This window comes from Crocodylus siamensis, chromosome 1 (assembly GCF_052110815.1).
Source record: "Crocodylus siamensis isolate JL-2025a chromosome 1, ASM5211081v1, whole genome shotgun sequence".
Lineage (NCBI taxonomy): Eukaryota > Metazoa > Chordata > Crocodylia > Crocodylidae > Crocodylus > Crocodylus siamensis.
In genome coordinates, this window is record NC_143395.1 from 292765499 (window position 1) to 292787629 (window position 22131).

General features: G+C 44.2%; 1 protein-coding gene across 3 annotated transcripts in view; it reads left to right on the plus strand.

The window, feature by feature from the left end:
• HERC2 (HECT and RLD domain containing E3 ubiquitin protein ligase 2) overlaps window positions 1-22131 on the plus strand; it is a 187774-nt gene that overhangs the window by 61640 nt on the left and 104003 nt on the right. For all 3 annotated transcript variants that reach the window (XM_090064853.1, XM_090064869.1, XM_090064860.1), the window contains exons 20-26: window positions 3195-3373; window positions 4067-4251; window positions 5012-5167; window positions 5466-5651; window positions 13995-14165; window positions 14284-14387; window positions 14696-14846. In XM_090064853.1, coding sequence (XP_089920979.1) covers window positions 3195-3373; window positions 4067-4251; window positions 5012-5167; window positions 5466-5651; window positions 13995-14165; window positions 14284-14387; window positions 14696-14846 — 1132 coding nt within the window. The remainder of the gene's footprint in view (window positions 1-3194; window positions 3374-4066; window positions 4252-5011; window positions 5168-5465; window positions 5652-13994; window positions 14166-14283; window positions 14388-14695; window positions 14847-22131) is intronic.

The window sequence follows — 22131 nt, forward strand, 5'->3', positions numbered from 1 at the left end:
ATATAAAATCACCTTTACTTATCATCAAAAAAGTTCCCTTTCTCTCTCTATCTGCACCAGTGGCTGACAAACTGACAAATAAACCTTTTAGAAGAAGAGCCAGATTCTACAAAACTCTGCACCTAGGGAGTTGAGGTGTTCTACACACAGTCAGTTTTTTTGTTGGTGAAAAGTCTCCCCTTGCTATTGTTTCCAAAGAAGATAACATACCCAGGGCACACAACTTTTATGTTTCTTTGGATTTTGTTTCAGGTGCCTTGTTGAAAGGTTTTTGGTATGTAGCTCGATGTTATGTAAGATAGTATCTCCTACACAAAGAGGCTGAAAGGCATGCCATGCCATGCCTTACCCTCTTCATTAATCTTTCTAATGTGGGGAAGGTACATTGCACAAACCAGATGCTATTACTTTGTCAAGGGCCATGCCAGTTTATTCTGTAAAAGTATTTTCCCCTTCTATCCTTTTTATTCACTTTTTCTGCTATTTAAGATTTAGTGTAGAAAACCGGACTCCACCTAGTGTAGCTTGCAGGATATGAATTGTTCATGGTAATAGATAAGTCTGTGTAGAATTTGGGGTTACCACTTTTTTTTTAACCCAGCAGTATGGGGTAAGGTTGAAGAACTGTTTGAAGCTTCAATGGTACCTTCCTGATATGGTTTTTCAGTGCTTTGTAAGACTTCTTTCCATTCTGCCAAAGGGTGATGTAGCTGTTGGATGCACTGGTTTTCCCCAGTATCAATCTTTTGCTGAACCTCTGCAGGACAATCTGTTGTTTTTGTTGGAGTAAGAAAACTCCTGAGTATTAACTGGAAAAGTGTTGCTGGGAAGGCCATCTTGCAACATGGTGCCTTAAGTGGCACGGGCAATGTCTCTGCAAGGCACACAGCCAGACTGGGGAGATATCAGGCAGTACAGCGGCAAACGGGGAAAGGAGTAGAGAGGCGGCCATATCAGGGAGCACAGGACAGGGAGCAGAAAGCAGAATAGTATACCTGGTAGGGCAAGGCACTTGGAGAGGGTGTGGGGCTAACTTGTGGCATACCTGTCAAAAAGTTGACCCCCACTGTTTTGGGTATGTCTACAGCAGGGTCAGGCAATTATTTTGGGCGGAGGGCCGCTTAACAAGTTTTGGCAAGCTATTGGAGGCTGCATAGGTAGCCCCGCCCCTTGACAGTTGTATTGCCCTGCCCTGCCAGTTGCCACATTGGGACCAGAAGTCCTGTTCCCTAACCTCTGGCCTTTGCCATTCTCTTTTGGAAGGGGGGCTTGCCATCTTAAAACCAGAAAAAAAAAAAAAGAATCCTACATTAGAAGTCAAGCACCTACTATCATATATTTTGAGTTTATTACAAAAATATTTGTCATGACTTGTGATTGTGTACTGTATATGGAAAGGATTGCATAATAATTCAAAAAGTGTCACTGTTTTAATGTGTGTGTGTGTGTGGGGTGGCATAGGGTATGTTGGAGTATATGCATGTCAGTGGGGGTTGTGTGGGTTGTGAGGGAGGGTGGGTGGTGTAGGGACCCTGCACACACTCCCCCTGTGGTGTGCAGCTCCCACTGCCTGGCAGCAGCAGCAGGTGGGGGAGGTCAGGGTGCTTCAGCCTGGCGCAGGCATGGCTCTGGCCAGTGCTGCACGGAGAGAGGGAGTGGAGCCTGCCCTATCATCAGGGCTCTGTGCTGTGCGCCTGCAGCTCCAGCATTTGCAGTGGGGGAAGCCCCACATTGAAGCCTAGTGCTTCCCCTGCTCCTTGCTTCGTGGGTCCCCCCACTTTTGCTGGGAGTGGAAGGAACCCCACCCCCTGCTTCCCCACAGAGTCTAGTGCAGGGTTTGCCATCTGCGAGTGTGGAGCTGCAGGTGCATGGAGCAGAGCCCCTGTGATAGAAGCGGCTGGGCAGGCTCCAAGGGGGTGATTCCTTGCCTCCAGTGCAGTGCTGGCCATTTCTATTGTAGGGGCTCTGTGCTGCGCCCTTGTAGCTCTGCACTTACAGCAGGGAAGCCCTATGCTGGACTCTGTGGGGAAGCAGGGGATGGGGCTTCCTCCACTCCTGGCAGGGTGTGGGGACCTGTGCAGCAGGGGGCAGGGGAAGCTGCAGGCTCTAGTGTGGGGCTTCTCCTGCTGCAAGTGCTGGAGCTGCAGGCATGTGACACAGAGCCCTGGCGATAGGGTTGTCTCCCCTTTCTTCCTTTACACAATGCTGACTGGAGCCATGCCTTTGGGCATGAGCACCCTAACCTCCCTGCCCGTTGCCACTGCCAGGCAGCAGGGCCTGCACGCCATGTGGGGAGTGTGTAAAGGTCCCTACCCCACCATGTGGGGAGTGTGTAAAGGTCCCTACCCCACACCCTGTCCAGCTGAGCTCCGCGCTCCCGCTTCCCTACCTGCTGCCCCAAGTGAGCAGGTTCTGGCTGCAGCAGGAGCCCTGCCCAGAAGCTGCTGGCTGGGCAGAGCCCTTCCACCCAATGGGCGGGAGCAAGGTGCAGTAGGGTATGTTGGGGGGTTGTACACGTGGGCACCTCTTTCCCACCATCATAGGCAGAACGGCTGGGTGGGGTGCAGTTCACTGAGGGGCACAGTGGGCCCGATGAAAGTGCCTGGTGGTCTGGATGCAGCCCACCGGCCATATTTTGCCCACCCCGGTTTGCAGTTTAGTGTGGCGCAGAGGTACCTGAGCAATCATAGCAGTCTAGCCTAACAGTGTAGAGCTATGCTCAGATTAGTTTACATTGCTGAAAAGCAGGGTGAATTGGCTTACATAGAGCTCTGTCTTACTAGCTAGACTACTTCTGTGACTGCCTTGTAGCTATCCTAAATGCCTGCCGAAACTAGCATTCTTCAGTGGATGTTGGCATGTTGGAAATGAGCAGTTGACAGGTTTTAGCCCTTAATCTGGCTTGGAGAAGCTGAATTTAAAAGGTTTAGCCAGTAAAAAAAAAAACCAAAAAAACCCCTTCTTTTAAGATGTATTTAAAAAAAGTGCTAATGTATGCACAATATGTGGGTATGAAATAAACAAGCGCATCTCATTTGTGGCATGGGTGACAGCCACTACATAATAGTGTGTGTGTGTTGCTTTCCTTGAACTACTCCTATGAGAAGTGGTTTTATATTATACTCTATAATTTCAGGTAGTTGTAGTGTGCTCTGTGTGTGGGTTTTTTTTAAAGGTGGCATTTTGCTTTGCAGGACATTGAGGCAAAAAAAGAAGCCCAGAAAGAAAAAGAAATTGATGAGCAGGAAGCAAATGCATCAACACTTCACAGGAGTAGGACCCCTTTGGACAAGGACCTTATTAATACTGGAATCTATGAATCCGCAGGAAAGCAGACTTTACCTCTGGTCCAACTAATTCAGCAATTATTGAGGTAAACTGTTTTAAATTTGTCACTTTTGTGGGTCTGTCCTTTTTTGCAGGAAAAATATTTTTACATGTATTTTGTGCAATGTGCAACTAAAAAGAAAATAACCAAGTAAGTTTTGCTGGTGGTAGAGAGTGCTCGTTCCCCCTTCAGACCTTTTAGCTGGGAATTTTGAACAGTTTAAAGGCTAAGAAAATGAGCTTTTTTTCCCAGTTTTTGTTTTTATGGATGGAAAGACCTGCAATAGCTATTTGTAAATCTAGGCTGTGTGGCTTTTGTCTTGCTGCTTGATGTTGATGCTTGTTCCATCACTGCAAAGAATGCATAATAAAGAGAACAGAGAGAACAGTCGGCACCTGCTTGCAAAAAACTGCAATACTGGCATGAATTGGATATGGAGCAAGATAACAGGACCTCTGAGACATGCTAACTTTATTGCTTTGGGGGTAGGGTGTGTGGAGAAAGTTGTGTTATGCTTGTCACTAAGGAGGCGAGGCTCTGCAGAAAGCCTGGCTCCTTGGTAAGACATACCAGTACCGCATAGAAGGAAGAAATTAAAGGATCAGAATGTTCACGTTTATCTCGCTCTATTACTTAAATGCGACTGTAACAATGTCACTTAATCACATGCAACCCACAAGTTATTGACATAACAGTTGTCCTTTATAACATACTTTATAATACTTCTACATCAACTAGAAACATTGCTTCGCAAACTATAGCCAAACTAAAGGATGTTGCCCGTCGTATTTCTTCCTGCCTGGATCACGAACATTACAGCAAAGAGCGATCTGCTTCTTTGGACCTGTTGCTACGTTTCCAGCGCTTACTTGTTAGTAAACTTTATCCAGGAGTGTGTGTTGGACACGTCCCAAATACGTCTGGTAAGTTACAAACATAACTCTAAACAGTTCTATAACAATTGTAAGCGAGTTTTTCCTGTTTGATTTATAAATGGAGCTACACTAGTGGTTTTTTTTTTTTTTTTTTTTTTTTAACCTCTTATGCTTCAATCACTTTGAATGGTAAACAAACAGTGCTCAAGACATATGGGGCAGATACATTATTATGCAAGTCACCTTGCACATTTTGTCAGAAAGCTATTGCAGCTTACCAATTTTAGTACATTTAAATTGAAGTTATTCCCTGACAAAGAATGTGATTGTATTGCATTGTAAGACCCAGATGTTTCCTGATTGGATCACTTTGACGTCAGAGACGAGAGAGATTTTCATTTCAGAAAGACCAGTATTATTGTTGAGGCTAATGTCAGCATGATTTCTGCAGGGGTTTAGAAAAAGGGAGGGTGTGCGCCTGGTAGACAACAGTTGTGCCTTTCTCACTGTAGGGACCCCAGAGTCTTTTAGTGTATTGAGGAGATGAAAAGAAACAGAATAAAGATAGAATTGGAACAGTCTGAACCATAAGGACAAAAAATGAATTACAAGAAGTTAGGTATCCTAGAGATTTTATATTAGCTCACGTTAGAAATTTGGCTTGCACGCTAGTTTTAACTTGACCCATAGTTTTCAAAATTTCCTTGGGATTCTAAGTGGTTTGATTTCTGTAATACTCCAAGAAATTTGGAGTCTGTCCTTGTGAGTACAAGTAAGATTGATCTCTGCCCTTCCCTGTCTTTGATAGGTCCTGAGCTTCTTGGAGTTGGTTCTTTGCTGAAGAAGTACACAGCACTTCTGTGCACACACATTGGCGATATACTGCCTGTAGCAATCAGCATTGCTTTCACTAGTCACAGGCATTTTGCAGAAGTCTCTCGTGTTGTAGATGGAGATTTAACAGGTACCTCTCTTCTGGAAAAGTTCTGTTTTTTCTCATTACCTTCAAATTATTTGGTAGTTGATTCCTCAGGCTATTAATAAAGAGTAAAAACAAACAAAATAAAACAAACCCTAAAAAACCCCATCATAAATTGGTCCCTGTGAGTTGAAAACTTGGAAGGAGGGCAGTGATAAAAGAGAAGGGAACAGTGATTTCTAAAGCAGTAAGTAAAAGGTGCAATGAATTGCTAGGGATCTGTCTTGCAGGCAGCTAATTGCAGATATGTTTGGGCTTAAATCTGAATGTTTCCTTTTTCTAGGTGTTCTTCTTCCAGAGCTGGTAGTTTCTGTAGAGTTGCTTCTCAGTAAAAATGCTGTGTTAATGCAGGAAGCTGGTGCTATTCCTCTCTTGGCTGGCTTGCTTGAACATCTGGACAGATTTAACCAGCTTGCCCCTGGAAAAGAGAGAGATGACAATGAGGATTTAGCATGGCCTGGAATAATGGGTATGTTCCTTTCCAAAGCTTTTTGAAATTTTTTTTAGGTCTTCACACAGTTTCTGAAAGTAATATGCTTCTAATATGTAGTGCTCTCTCTTATGAAGGACAGTAAAACCTCTCAAATACTATTTATGAAAACTATAAAGCTTACCTTCGGCATCTGTACCTTAGCTTCCTCTTATAAGTGCTAATATTGTGTTTATAAGGACTTTGCAAATTGTTTTGATTGATAAGTTTAATGAAAAATGAAACTAGCCCAAAATATTTATGAATTTGGGTGAAATTCAGCAAATATGCAGCTGATTTTTTTTTTTTTTTTTTTAAGGGAAAATGTTTAAATCAAGCATTTTGCCTTTTCAAGTTAGATTTACGTGGGAAGTTACACATGGGATATTCACAAAATTTAGGATGGAGGAAACATTGTGGTGGTAGTGATCTCACCCTGTCTCCTCCTTCATTGTAACTCAGTTGGATCATACTGCCTGGAATATGGGAAAGAGAGTGGGTTAAAATCCTTTCTCTGCCTTGTTCAGCACTGCATGACTGGAGTGTTGTAGCTGTCATAGTTCAGGATGTTTGTGAAAATTAAGGCTTTTTTTGGGTAATCTTTTTCTTTGACCATCTTTTGTAGTTAGAGGTGTTAGGCACTTCAGGTGTGGGCACTTTGTCCCCAAAAGATACTCTAATCTCTCCCAACTACATAATTTAATGGTTCTCAGCCTTGTAGATTCAAGGTCCCTGTTGAAAAATGTCAGCTGTTAGTTTTTCACTTGCTTTTTTAATGAGTGAGAGAGAGAAATAATAGAACAGTTCTTTTATTGCAGAGAACTCAGAAAAACCACAACAGCTCAGAATATTTTTATACTGGACTCTTGTTTGAAATCTGTTTCAAGACGTAGTTAGCTGAGCTGATCTGAAGTAGATGGCAGGGTTGATTTTCACCTTATGATCTAACCAAATGTGGGGAGGAAGGAGGCTGAGGATGGTTTTTTTTGTGAGGTGTTAAAGCTCAGTTCCTCAGATGCTGTGTAACCACCGCTTCTCCGTGCTGCTGCTGCTGCGTACCCCCTGGGGCCATCCCAAGTACCCGTGGTTGACACCCCCTGAGCTAGACAGTGAGGGCAGGTGCCAGTGCCTGCTCTGAAAAAATTGATTACATATATCAATGATTCAACACTTTAAGTAGATCCACAAACAACTGTGGCCATTTTATTGCAACTTTAATTCATGCAAAATGCCACATTTTGTTCGCGTAGCTTCTTTATGTTAAATACAGACACAGACATTTAAGAGCTGGTATTTGGGGAGAGCCTTACAATTATATGTTAAAATAGAGAGTAGTTTTGTGTTTTTCTTTTTGCTAGGTTCTCTTCATTACCATTTATTCTCCTCTGTAAATGAATCATCCTTCCACACTTAATACATCATACAGATCACTTCTATTTTTCAGGTTCTTGAGACATGATACTCAGCTTCAGCCAACCAGGGAAGCTTGGGGGATAGTTTCTAGACCTATCTGATTCAAAACTGAAAATACCAGAACAAACTTGCACTTAATAGTGTTCATTCATTTTGTGAAACTTCAGGTTTTTGGTTGGTTGTGCTGAGAACCTGTTTTGGTAGGTACTCTTTGTGGGTTTCATGGCACTCCAGACATACAGCTTGTCATTACTTAGCTCGTTCTGCCATACCAGCAGGTAGTACATTTCGCTCATTGATGGAGATGCCTCCAATCCAGTGGTTCTCATCCTTTTTGGACTTGAGACATTCTTGATTGGACTTGAGGCACCCCTTCATAACTTCTGTGAATCGAGTGTCGTGCAGTTTTAAAAACTAATTTGTAAGCACTGCAGTATACGTCCTTGCAGAAGGCCTGGGGTGTGGGAGGGTGGGACTGGCTAGGCAAGGAAAAGCCTTAGCTTACACTTATCTGCTTATTTCCCCGCACCTAATGGCACCATTTGCAGGATTTGACAGCACCCTGGTTGAGAATCACTGCTGTAATATATCTGTTCCTCATATATAGGAAGTTCCATGGGTTAGGGCATCTAGTTATCAATAGCTGATAATTTCCTTGAAATTTTCTGGAGAGTTACCTGTTTTGTTTGTCTAGTAAAGTATTTTGATAATTTTGTGCTGTGTTCAGCAGTGCTGCCAGATTACTCAGCTAGTGGCTCTCTAGTCTGAGTCAAATCAGAGAGCCTTGTTTATTTTATTTATTTCTCCCTTAAGTTTTTAGGAGATACGCTTGTTAAATATGGATTTTTTTGCATATATTAAAAGCTTGTATAGAATTTTGGCTTTTAAGCTGGCTTTGCAACAAAATGCATTACCAGTGTCTCATAACCAGGGATCCTGGTTTTCTCTGATTTAAAAATTACAAGTTCTCTGATTTAAAAACCCAAAATCTGTGATAAAAATTAAAGGCCCCCCACAGCCCCCTGCAGCGCTGCTGGTGTGCTGCACTCTCCCCCACAGCCTCAACAGCCCTCCTGATGCCCCTCACAATAGCGCCCCCAGACCCACAGGCTTGCAGGCACAGACATACAGACACTGACACCCACCCCATCAGGTAAGTGTGTGTGGGAAAGGGGCAGGATAGGGCAGGGCGGGGGGGAAGGTGCTGTGGGGGTAGATCAAGAAGTGGGAGGATTCTGTGTCCACTCCCAGGATCAGGGCCAGGGGGTGAGGCCAGGGATGCCACTCTGAGGGCCACACACACACTGGCCAGCCTGATGGGGTTCGCACACAGAGGCTGCCGCCGCAACTCTGCCACTGTACCCTGTGCTACCATCCCATGACCACCTGCATAGTTTCATAGGCAAGTGGCACAGGGCACGGCAGCAGCAGTGTGGTGGCAACCACTGTGTGTAGGCCACATGCATGCTGCCTGGCCGGAGAGTGGAAAGGGGGACTTGCATGCAGCTTATGCCACTGCACAGCCACTGCATAGCTGCTTATGCCTCGTGTCTGGCTGCATGACTCCGCAGCAGTGCGGTGTGATGGCAGCTGCGGGCTAGCTGGGGCGCCTATGCGGGCACCACAGAGCCATGTCCTTCGCCCCGGATTCTAGAGGTAAGTGGGGCTTGGGGGTGGTTTGGCAGGGCTGGGGAAGATGGAGGCTGAGAGAGCCGGGGGGGGTGTGCTTCTGGCTCTAGGTGGTGTATCACAGCAGGGGGTGGGGGCAGGGCAGGGGTGCCTCTCTGCAGGGGGCTTTGCGAGCAACTGATGCGGGGCATGGTGTAGTGGTGCCTGCCATGTGCAGGTGGCACACATGCTGCCCAGCTGGCTGCCCAGGGGAGGGGGAGGCTTGCATGCAGCTGGCTGCACAGCTCCATGGCTGGCTCTAAAGTCACAGCAAGCAATGGTGGTTGGGGAGGGGTGGGGGGACAGGAGGGGCTTGCACGTGGCAGCCGCTGCCACTTACCTGTAGGGCCGTGCCAGTAGTGATGGCCATTGTGTACAAAACCTTCCCGCGCCACTGCGAAGTAGTGTCCGGAGATGCAGGGCAGCAGCGGCAGTGTGACTGCGGCCGGGCAGCACGCAGCCATCCCTGCCACCGTCTTACACTGTTTCTGATGTTTCTGCTGTCAGATCAATGAGGAGGGTCAGTGTTGGGATAAAGAGAATATTTTCAAAGTGTCGGGCACTAGGTAATTTAATTATTTCAGGTTTGTCAGAGTTTACCATTGGCAGAAACAATAGTTCCTTGTCAGCTGTTAACTAGGGGTGTAAATATAGTTTAAAAATATTCATTTAACCTCCTCAAATTCTACTGGTTACATGATTAACCGGTAACACAGCAGCTCAGACACAGTTGCTGCTCTGGGCTCCTGGGGACCTTTGATTGAGGGGAGGGGGGAAAGAAGCAAGCCCAGCCAGACAACAGGGCCCATGAGAAGCCCTGCACTGGGAGGGAGGGAGGGAGCATCTGTGAACCAGCAGCTAATTGCTTAATTGCATAGTTATTAGGCTGCTCCCTTTTTTCCTCTTATGCTGTGGGTACTAGTCCCTTTTGCCTCTTCCCCTCCCCTGGTCCCTCCCTCTCTCTTGCCTGTTCTGCTGCCTTCTAATTTCTGCTGGGGCACCACCAGGTTTCCCTTCCCCCACCTTCCCTGCCAGACTGTGCCCACCCCAAGTGAGTAGGTTATCACTGCACTTGCTAGTTAAATCAGTGGTTCCCAAACTTTGACAGATTGCGCACCACCAATTTAAAATGATAAAAATTTGCTGGCGGTACTTAAGGTTGTGTCATACAAAGTAATTTAAGTCTGTTAACGCGCACCACTGACAGGTGGTCTGCACACCACTGGTGTTGTGTGTACCACCAGTTGTGAACCACTGGGTTAAATTATTAATTCTTTAACCTTTCACATTCCCTGCTATTAACTAACTTTTTTTCCTAGTACTAGACCAGGAAAAGCGATAGACAAGGACTAGTGACTGCTGCTTATGGGACTACAGGAACACCTCCGTGAAACATGGTATCACCAGAGTTCTTATCCACGTGAATTCATATGATAGTGCTTTCATGAACAAACTACTAGTAAAGGAAAAATTAAACAAGTCATTAGCCAGATTAAACCAAAAATACAAACACAGCATTTCAGATGTTATTCAAGAGTGTTAAACCAATTGTAATTCTTATTTATGTTTACAGGGTACCTAACTGCATAATATTTACAGATTCTGATGGGGATTTTATGTTGGTGATACTTTCTTTTTGTACTGAGTAACCTATCTCATTTGTTAGCCAACATACACAATATAAAATTTAAACTTAGCAGGATTTTTTTCTCTAAAATTCCTTATCACAGGCTGCAAAATGTAGGAGAGAAGAAAAAAGCTTAAACTATCTTCTGCTGGGCATGTGCCAGCAATTGACCTGGCAGGTGGCATTTGATTTTAATGACCCCAGAGCAGATGATGCCACATGCAGGTAAACAAGATGGTCCAGTTAAGGGAGGCTGCAAAGCTGCATGGGGAAACAATTGGCAGACCTTAGAATAAATTGGAGCAGAGGAAAGCCCACAGATGTTTCCTTGAGGATTCTTAGACTGAGATTAAAATTTACCCTCTGTTGAAACAGGTAACGTTTCCTGCTTTAGAGCAGGCTTGCTTCTGTTCAAATGGTTGTCAATATGAACACAACTTGATTTTATTTATGGATTGAGTTATCAATTTTTAACAGCCTTTGAGAAGGGTGGCGTATAAATTTAAAAAATAAAGTGTGGCAATTGCATTCAGAGTGAGCTAGAAGGCCTCATATACCAGCATGTAGTAAAGCTTGCTGGACTGGAATTGAGAGGGAAACATGAATAAAATAACCTATATTCAGAACTGTAATTCTCAGTGCTAACCCTTCTTACTGCTTACTTCTTATTTTAAATAATCCATTTTAAATGGGGCAATATCTTGGCTTTACTGAAGTATGACACTGTAAATTACTACTAAGAGACTATAACATACAGGAAAAATGATTGAATTCTGTATTCATGTTACATTAAACAGTACAGTTTCTTTTTTAAGAATTCTTGGATATCTGAGACTTAAAATATTCTAGAAATCAAGTGGTCTCTGCATAGAAATATAGGGTTTATTGATACAACCTTTAAGAAATGCCTAGTAAAGCTGTATTCCTAGGTGTTAAGTGACTTCAATTGTTTTTGTGTTTTAGTAGAAAGTTCCTGATTTACAACACTATCAAATTCAATTTTTTTTTCTTGCTTGCTTTCATTTTATTTGGAACAGAATATTTAGGCAGTAAGTACAGAAGTAATTTAGTTTATTAAAATCGTTCCCCTCTATAGCATTAAGAAGTTTCAGCACAAAGCAATTTTCATGTAACACAGTCAGTTTCAATTTTCCTTTGGAGTGCAGGGTTCATCTTTGGAAGATGAGTGATAAATGTCAGTCTAATTCTCCATGGATGAAAGACTTTCTCTCAACTGCAGTCTCTTCAGATTCTTATGTGGAGGTAGCTGATTTCCTGGCCTCCTCAATCTCCAAGAAATTTTCCCTTCCTGAAGCAACTTTGATTAGCATTAGGGACCCAATGCCAACATTTTCTATACAGATTTCCTATGAAGGGCTTGCTTAAAGAAATTCCTCTCTCTATGAGGGGAAGATTATTGTTTAGGGTGACTTTACTGCAGAAGGTATAAAGCCTTTTTGGGGATCTGTTGATCTTCCAAGGGAGGCTGCTATTCTTTCCCCATGCTTTGATGATGGAGGTCACCGTTTAAATATAAAAAGTTTTTTTCCGTTTGGTCACAATAATTATTCTGCATCACTTATTGATGGTTGGTGTCTTTTATTGCTGGGCAGCTAAAACTTTTGACTGTGATCTTCTTTTAGATTTCCAGGGATAGCTATATCATTTAAACATATCAGATGTCCCAGGTTGTTGTTTTTTTTTTTTTTCACTACTCCGGTACATGGCATCTGTATTTTAGATTCAGCTTGAACATCTTCAGTTCATTTCAGAATTTTATAATGTTCAATGTTGGAAAAATTGTTGGCATTATATTTTTTTAAAAGATTTTAATTTGGTTTTCTGTTGAGGTCTTGTAACATTCAATGACAGCTATTAGATGGCTAAAACAATATTTCTTTTTGTTTCTGTGCACAATATTTTAATCTTGAAGTATTATATTTTTATTTATAATTAATGTAATTCAAAGCAAGATTATTTATATGTCAACCTCAGGGAGGAAACTTCAACCAGATTTTTCGTTATATTAAGAACCCCTCAATCTTCCAAGTTCTTGATCAAATTAACATTCCAGTATTTTACCATTTCAAATCACTCCTACATTCACGATAAGCAACTTGAGTATAATTGTACCTTTTATTGTTAAAGCATAACATGGGGAGAGGGAGTCTGAGGACTAAATACCAGGGTCCTTCCCAGTACCCCTTGGGCAGTGCTGATTGGGGACGCCTGACTTCGCTAAGCTTTGTAGAAAAAGAACTTGTTGTACATCAGGCATCAGAAAGGACTGACAATAAGTTGCCAAAGTGAATTATTGTTGTCTGTCATAGTCTGTCTGTCTTAACAAAAACATGACTACGCGGAGTATAAGTCAGTAAACCTTTCTTACCTTTTACCCCCCCCCACCCCCCGACCAAACTCTCAATTCTGAACCCTCCGCAGGTGGCTGGGATAATTGTACAGTTTAATATGTGCCATGCTACCAAAAGGAAATTAAAGCATTGATTAGTGGTTCTTATCTTTTCTAGGTTTAGTACACTGTCTCTAAATTTTTTTATTTTTAGCAACAACTTGGTTAAGAACCACTATAGTGCTTTGTTTGGTTGCACACTAGACATTTCCACTTGCACCACAACAGTCATGAAACTTACTTAGCATCCTGGTTGAGAACCACTGGTGTAGCCACATCTGGGATTTCTACATTTTCTGTGAATCTGGACAACAATGTATATAGTCATGTATCTGATGCCCCTGCCACATGCTACACCTAAGACATGATTACATAGTTAATCACCTCTTAAGTTGTGAACCAGCTATACATTCAATCAGTTAATGGTGTAATTAAAACAAGAAATAAGCCACAAAGTTTTTTCCACCAAAAATATGTAGTAAATAATTTTGTGGCTCATTCCTGTCACATCACGAACTGAACCTGTGGCCAGGTGCTCCTCTGTAGCTGGGAGCCTCATCAGCTTATGGAGGCTTGCAGCCATGGGGGTGCCCCATGCACTCCTGTGTCTGTGAGCCTGCAGCTGTGAGCCATGGCTGTAAGTCCTGTCAGCTGATGCAGCTCAAAGCCACAGGGGTGCCCCATATTCCCCCATAGTTCACTTCCATGGCTAGAAGTTCTGTCAGCTGAGCTTGCTGCTTGCTACTTAATGGTGCAAGGGGAGCCTGGGATCATGATTCTGGTATCATGATCCTGGGCTGTCCCTGCACTGGCAGCGAGGTGACTGGATCTGATGCTGGATCCCACAGTCATGCCTTCTGCCACGCGTGGCATGGCAGGAGATGCAATTGTGTGGATCATGCATCAGATCAGGATCATGCACAATCCATACAAAGGCATGCAATTGTATGGATTGTGCATGCCTTTACCTGAATGTCTGGCAGAGGCCTGATTTAAGTCTAAAGCAGTTGGAGTGCCTATCAGATGTATTGGCAGTCAAACTAATTTGTGACTCTAGGATTAAAAAAAAACAAAATACTTTGACAAAAGACGTGTCATTTTATAATATCTCATCCTGGATTCTCTCTTTGGTGTGTTGAAGTGATTTTGACAGTCTCTTTTAAAAATAGTGTTAACAATAATATGCTTGCAATAAAAACATTTATTTTTCTTATTTTACAAATAGGTTCATTTTTTACTGGCCAGAGCAGCAGAAATAATGAAGAAGTGACACTTATACGTAAAGCTGATCTAGAGAATCATAATAAAGATGGAGGCTTTTGGACTGTGATTGATGGGAAAGTTTATGATATAAAGGACTTTCAGACGCAGTCTTTAACTGGGAATAGTATACTTGGTGAGATTCAACAACCATATTTAAGATTCTATTTGTATCTATATATAATATAAAGCACATTTTACTAAACAATTGGCATAAATAGCTATTATAGAACTATTGCATTCTTTTTATATAGCCCAGTTTGCAGGTGAAGACCCTGTTGTTGCTTTGGAAGCTGCCTTGCAATTTGAGGACACACGCGAGTCAATGCATGCCTTTTGTGTTGGCCAGTATATGGAGGTAAAAATGATTAAATAACCTATGGCACCACATGTTTAGAATAACAAGCTATTTAAAAAAAAGAAAATGGAGTTTTTGTTCGATCTCTAGGGCTGGTGGCAGCAATCTCTAGGGCTTAGTAGCGATCCTAAAGCTAAAAACCAAATAGTTGCAATTGTCTGAGACACACACATTTCTTTTAGTGTGATGCTATAAATGTATGGTTGTATTAATAATTAATTACTGTAAGTGCTTTCTTATGTAAAGGACAAGCTCATTTTAAATTTTCTTTTTTAGTTTATTTTTTACTTGATATTTATTCTTTTTAGCCTGACCAAGAAGTGATTACAACACCTGATCTTGGCAGTCTATCATCACCTCTCATAGACACAGAAAGAAATCTGGGTCTTCTCCTGGGACTGCATGCTTCCTACCTAGCAATGAGTACGCCACTTTCTCCTGTGGAAGTTGAATGTGCCAGTAAGCCAAACTTCTATTTCCAGTTAAATTATAAGTAATTAATGTATGTGTGTGTGTTATATACTTGTATGCAATATATTATGATAAGCAAGTAGGAAACGGGATAGACCAGGCTAAATGATAGCCTGCAACTTAATCAGGACTTCACCTTTTGGCCTTTCTTTTGTTAAGACTGTAAAGACCTTTTATTTCTTCCTTTTACAATTACAGAGCTCTTTTGCATACTAGTAACATCATTTTTCCCTTTGATTTACTCTTCCTCTTTCTTTTATTGCAGACATTCAGCTGTCTCTTCTGTTTGTTTTTGTAATTAATTGAGCTTTATTTAGGTGTAAATAAATAACTGCTCTCCTGGGCATTTCTTGCTTTCAGAACAGTACATTGTGTTACCTTTTCAATCTTGCCTTCTGAAAAACAGTTGATGTAAGAATGAATACTTCCGATGAGTGACTGGTGCCTCCTGAATCTTGCACTCCCTACCAGTTGCCTATGATAGTTCCTGTGTAGTTGTAGCTTATTCTGTACTATGGGTATGAATAAATAATGCGTTTATATTGGCAAATGGCCTTAAACCTCTTTGTTAAAGCCATAGACTGATATAATGTGAAACCTCACCCAGGTAATACCGGTTTACTTCCAACATTCCTGGAGTCATGGAAACTGGGTGTGACGCATCCCTTAACTTTGAGAAAAAGCAGTGCCTTTATAAGTAACATCTGCTTAAATCTCATCTGGCTATCCACCACAAAGTCACCCACCCAGGAGCAATATGCTCCCATCTATTGCTCCACCGATTGGAAATAGATAGTGGTCCTCCACTTTGTTGGTATCAGGAGCCCTATGTAAAATCACAAGGAATCAACATGTGTGTGATGCTGTATAGTGAAGATGGTTGGCTGTGGCCATCTGCATAGTAGGCAGTGGTGTAGGCAAAGTATTTAAATTACTACTCTAAGACGTAAAAGGAATAGGCTGCTATTTGAGACATGGGCACAGGGTGCAAAATGCCATATATTTCCCAGCAAATTGGCAGTGATTTGCCACTGATCCCAGCACTGAGCCACGTTGTGTGGCTGGTTCCAAGTGTAATGAAGACAGCAGTCATGTGGAGGAGGCCTTGGGGGAGGGTGTGTGTGTGGGGGTGGTAAGGATCTCATTTGAAGCATGGATATTTTCATGACATAGGACCTGAAGGTAATTCCTCTATCTACCCATGCAGTCAGACAGAGGCCAAACTTGCCCTCCCCTTTATAAACTGCTATGTTGAAATTCCTACCATTAGCCAGGCAGGTAAGTGATGATTTAATATCACCATAGAACTCCCAAAGCACTCCAAAGTAAATGCTTTCATGGGACTAGATGGACACTGCAGGTGTATTCTGATATCGCAAGAGTCTGGAATCGTATCTGCTCAGGTAACATAGGCAGATTTTTCAGTGTACTTAGTGCTCAAGTCAAACCCAGACTTCTTCCTTAGGAGAGTGCTGATTACTTCTCCCCTTATGCGACTATTCTAATCCATTGTTTTGGGGCTTTTGTGGGTACCATCCTGATAAACAGCATCAGTACATCAAATAATGGTTTTTCTAAGGTTTGGGTAGCCTGGGGAATCAAGAAAGGGCTGAGAAAACATGAATTTATGCAGGGCGTCTGCAGTCTCATTGTGATGCTCCACAAGCTCGTGAAGATGCTAGACTTGTGCACACCCCAGTATAGAGCCAGAGCAGAGCAGCTCTGTCACTCACCTGCTTGCATTCCTCCTCGCTTGGTAACAGCACAGCAGGAGCAGCTATGTGTAGGTATTTGCCACTGCTAGGGTGTCCTAAAACTGGAAAGGTTATCTGTGGCTAACATCTTAGGGCACTTTTACACATGCTTCAAAGGTGGGGGGAGAGGGCAGAACCTTAGGCAGAGGGAGAAAAAAATATTGGGGGGGGCTGAGTGCGCATCTGCCCCCCATCCCTGCAGGGAAGTGGGGGAAGAAGGGAGTGGGGGTGGGAGCTGGGCCCAAGATTGGGGCTAGGGCCCACTGTGCCTGTCCCTTCCCCCTGCGCCCGGGGTCATTGCCCAGCACTGCTCCCCTGCCCCAGCTGCCTTCCTGTATCAGCCCTAGCCCAGTACCTTCTGCGGGGGGCACAGATCCAGGGGCCGGAGTGGGGCCAGCCTTGGCTGCGCCTCCAGGCCGGTGGGCATGGAGCCTGCAAGGCCCCCGCACCCACGCTGTCCTGCTCAGAGTCGTTCCTGGGAAGAGCCCTGTGCAACCCCAGCCCTAGCCTGCAATGGCAGCCCACCCTGCCCTGCGTGAAGCTGGGGGCACACGTCCCCCACCATGCCTCTCAGGATGTGTGCAGCAGCAGGAGCTATGCCCCTGGAGCGAACCACTCTCGGCTCAGTCCCACACCCTGCCTGCTATGCAGTGCCTGTCCCACCCCTAGCCTCAGGCTCAGCCCCAGCCCCAGCCCCAGCCCCATTCCCTTCCCACTCCTGCTGCAGCTGTCAGAAGCCCTTGGCCGGGCTGCCTTGTGGCCCTGCCACTGTCGTACATTTGGTGGGGGCTAAGCCTCTTCCCCCGCCTATGGGCAGAAGATTAATTTATCAGTGTCCATGTGCTTCAAAATGGTGGTGGGGCTGCTTAAGCTAAAACTCATTCGACGAGCTTTAGTTCAAGTGCCCCCACCGCCACTTCGAAGTGCACGGACTCTGATGCATGAGATGTGGGAGGCTTTTGGAATGTGATAATTACCACGTTCCAACAGCCTTGATTAATCAAATCTGCTCCAACATGCTGTAATTACAGTGCGTCGGAGCAGCCTCCATGCTTGTGTACAGGCACTCTCCATCGTAGGGTACTAGAAAAAAGTGCATTAGCCTATTTAATGTGCATTAGCTAAAGAACACTTTTTTGTGATACTTTTAATGAGCATTAAAATAGGCTAATGTACATTAAAGCACATGTGTGTGCACCCTTAGAAATCACAGGGAATTTAAGGAGTTTGTTACTGAAGATTGAGCAGTGACAACTTGCTACATTTCTCACCTTCCAGGTTTGACAACTGCAGCTTCAGGGCTCAGAGTTTTTATTGGTGACTGTGGCTAAATGGTAAATGTGAGGAAGAGATGCATGGGGAGCTGATGGCTTTTGTCAGAGGAAAGATCCTCCTTGATGAAGTACCACTGGGACTGCTGCAGACTTACTGAGCCAAAGCATAGACCAAGCAAGGAGGGTTGTGGGAGAGCAGGCCAGGAGGAGCACTACAGTGGTGAAGCAAGTTGTGGTCTTGGTAAGGAAAACATTGAGTTCCAGAGGGGAATGCATTAGTCAGTAATCACTTTCCTGTCCTGCCAAACTGCATGAATACAAAGTGTTCCAACCTTCTTTCCTAGTATTTGCCTCCAAATCTGACCTGTCTAGTACCTTTCACAGTGTAGGGAATAGCCCATCATGATGGGGACTGCAGCAAATAGGCAGCAGTACTTTAGGCTGATAGTGCTCCTTCTTATGGGAGAGAAAGAACAGCTTATTTGGAGGAAGCTGATCACTTAAACCCCACCATGGTCCTAATGTTGTGACAGTTCTCCCCTTAGGGTTAAGTGTTGGGCAACAGGTAGATGTTCTCATGGCAGTAAACTAGCCAACAGGATTTAAGGGACATCCCAATGTACCCTCGCCTGCCCAGTTAACATTTCTTTTTGCTACACTACACTCTTTTCTTCTGCAGAGCACTTAATCTTTCTTGCAATGTTTAACTCGTTTAACTCATGCTTTGGATACAAGTGCCTCTGTTCACTTAAAGTGGGTTGCTGAGGTGTCTCTCAAATTTTGAAACAGCAGCTGTGGGCACTCAATCTACCAAGAAGGCTGCTACCCAGGGTTCTGCCTGTTCCTTACGCAGTGACTTGCTTCTCGTCTCACAGGTATTGAATGCAGCAGCCCAGTAGTATCTTGGAAGCATAGTGCAGAAAGGGTGTATTTGCCAGTTTGTTCACAGCTGATTAGCTGCTAATTGAACAGGTCTAGGTTTCCTGTACTTCCCAAACTGAGTGGCAGTGAGGGGTTGCCAGTTACCAAGGCTGTTGGCACCTGTTTCTTCATGTTCAAAGTGACTTGCATGTTAGCTGTCTGGCTCCATCGCTTCAGTGTCAGCTTTGTGCAGATCTTAAAATTCCAGATTTTCACATCCTCAATTTTCTGTGTTACTGTTGACTATCTCTCATTGGCTGCACTATTTTCTCCTGCCCATCTATGCTTCTCTTATGCAGAATCAGTGATAAGTGGCCTGGGAACTGATCCAAAGCAAGCCATCATCACTCAGTTACACTCTAAAATTATTCTGGCAGCTCATGGTCATCTGTCAGGAGCATGTCACACTGTACCTTCTGAGTGCTTCAGTCTTTTCACTTTGTTTTCCTTAGCTTTGGGAATTATTGTACTTATTCACATACCACCCATCCTTTCCCAAAATTTGGGATGCTTGTTTTAAGCAGGAACCTTGTTTTTCTACCCAAAATAGTAGTTGTGGCATTTTTATTCAGGCGGTGCTGAGGTAGTTTCATAGTCGGTAGGTTGGAAGGGACCTAAGCAGACCCCCTGCCATGGGCAGGATAGGATGCCGGGGTCAAATGACCCCAGCTAGGTGGATGTCTAGCCTCCTTTTGGAGACCCCCAGAGTAGGGGCAAGTACCACTTTGCTTGGAAGTCTGCTGCTTGACTGGAACCCAGATCTGAGATGTCACAGAGGGATTACCCAGACTCATTTGGCCCTTTGACTACTACCACATGCTGCTTATCCATGTGGCCACCAATGATACTGCCAGGGGAGATGCTGAGCAGATCAAAAGTGGCTACTGGGCTCTGGGTGCAAGGGCTAAGGGGACAGGGACTCAGGTAGTCTCATCAGTCCTTCCAGTCAAGGGGAAGGGCCCAGGTAGGAGTGCTAGTAAAAGACTGGATCCACCTCACAAAGAGAGGGAAGAGCAGACAGGCTTGCTAACCTAGTGAGGAGGGCTTCTAAATTAGGTTTCCCGGGGGATGTAGACCAAAGCCTTGAGGTAAGTGGGTATCCTGGAGGAAGCACAAGTAGGAGGGGGTGACAGGGGAGGCCTTCTCATTCTTTCTGGGAAACGAGCAGGAGGTTTTAGAAGTCCTAGCAGTCCCAGAACTGTGGTGTGATTGGAATAACAGAGACTTGGTGGGATAGCTGACATGACTGGAGCACTATATAAACTGTTCAAGAAGGATGGACAGGGGAGAAGAGGAGGAGTTGCTGCACTTTATGTAAAAGAGCTGTATGATTGCTCAGAGCTCCAGTATGAAACTGGAGTTAGGAAGGACTGTTGAAAGTCTCTGGGTTGTAGACAGAGGGGAGAGCAACAAAGGTGATGTCGTAGAGAGGATCTGCTATAGACCACCAGACCAGGAGGATGAGGTGAATGACATTTTCTTTAAACAGCTAGTGGAAGCTTACTGATTGCAGGCCCTGGTTCTCATGTGGGGCTTCAGTTACTCTGACATCTGCTGGGGAGGGCAATAGAGCAGTGCACAGGTAATCCAGAAAGTTTTTGGAGAGTATTGGTGGCAACTTCCTGGTGCAAGTGTTGGAGAGGCCAACTAGGGGCATGCTCTTGATCTCCCGCTCACAGACGAGGATGAATTGGTGAGGAATATAGTAGTGGATGGCAACATGGGCGGCAGCGACCATGAGATGATTGAGTTCAGGATCCTGAGAAAAGGAAAGTAGGAGAGCAGCCGAGTAAGGACCCTGAACTTCAGGAAAGCAGACTTTGACTCGGGGAACTGATGGGCAGGGTCCCCTGGAAGGCCAGTTGGAGGGGGAAGAGGAGTCCACGAGAGTTGGTCATATTTTAAAGAAACTTTATGGAGTGCTTGGAATGAACCATCCTGCTATGCAGGAAAACTAACAAGTGTGGCGAAAGACTTGCTCAGCTTAGCAGGTGTCGTGCCCCATACGCCGGTGCACCCTTGACCTGCGAGCCTGGGTTGGCACGACCGGCTTGGCGCAAGGAGGGGGATTTATGACCGGGCAGGTGGGTGATAACGGTGAGCAGGAGTCAGTATGATTTAAACACAGCGTGATGGTTACACAGAAAAGTTTATTTTACTTGCGCTACTGATGGCTTGCAGCGTAGGGAGAGGAGCTGATTGATTCAGTTACAGCATGCAGATATCATATTACCCGGCATTTACAGGGTGGGTAAGACAGTTGCTTCTGAGCGATTCATATAAGCCGTTGCAGTCTGCAGATTACTAAGAGCTCTTGATAAGAAAGATAACGTCAAAGATAAAGAGATAAACGGACCGGTAAGACGAGACGGGGGTACGCCAAAAAAAAATAATACGGAGGCGGAGAGAAATATTCATGCATGATCTGTTCTTCTTGAGTGTATACACAGTTCTCTGTTCTCTGCTTTGGGCGGAAGTTCCTTCAAAGTTTTATTTGACACAGGTGACCAATTACTATACGCCAATCATAAATAATTAATGAGTTGGCACTTGTGCTTTCTTTGTTTGCTCAGGTTTCATAAAAAAAGGGGGGTTATTTTTACTTGGGTGGTACTGGTTCTGTTTGGTCACAGGATGGCGCGCATAGCATATTTAATTAATTTTACAACTTCACTAAAGTCAGCTAATCTCGTTACTATAGGTACTTTATCTTTCGTGCTGGGCTGTCGAGGTCAGTTTCTCTCTCTAGTATGAAAAGCTCAAGTGATTTGAAATGAGGCACAGATAAGGGTGTGTATATGCAACACTGTTAATACAGAGGCATAAATTACAACCACAGAGTTTGTTGTGTTAGCTTCTGACCTTTTGCCATTGGCATCTGAAATCAAAGACTTTGATCTTTGACAGCAGAGAACTCCAGTGAGCTGAAACACAGAAAGGAAGCTTCAAGAAGTGGAAACTTGGACAGGTGACTAGGGTGGAGTATAAGAGTATTGCTTGGGATGCTATCAGGAAGGCCAAAGTGAAATTGGAGTTGCAACTAGCAGGGGGTGTGAAGGGTAACACGAAGGGTTTCATAGATTCATAGACATTAGGGCTGGAAGGGACCTTGAAGATCATCTAGTTCAGCCCCCTGCCCCAGGGACACGAAGTCAGCTAGGGTCAAAGGATCCCAGCAAGATAAACATCCAAATGTTTCTGGAAAGTGTCCAGAGTAGGTGCCTGCACCACTTCTGGAGGGAGTCTATTCCAGGCCTTGGGGGCTTGGACAGTAGAGAAGTTTTTCCTTATGTCCAGCCTAAAACGGTCTTGGAAGAGTTTGAC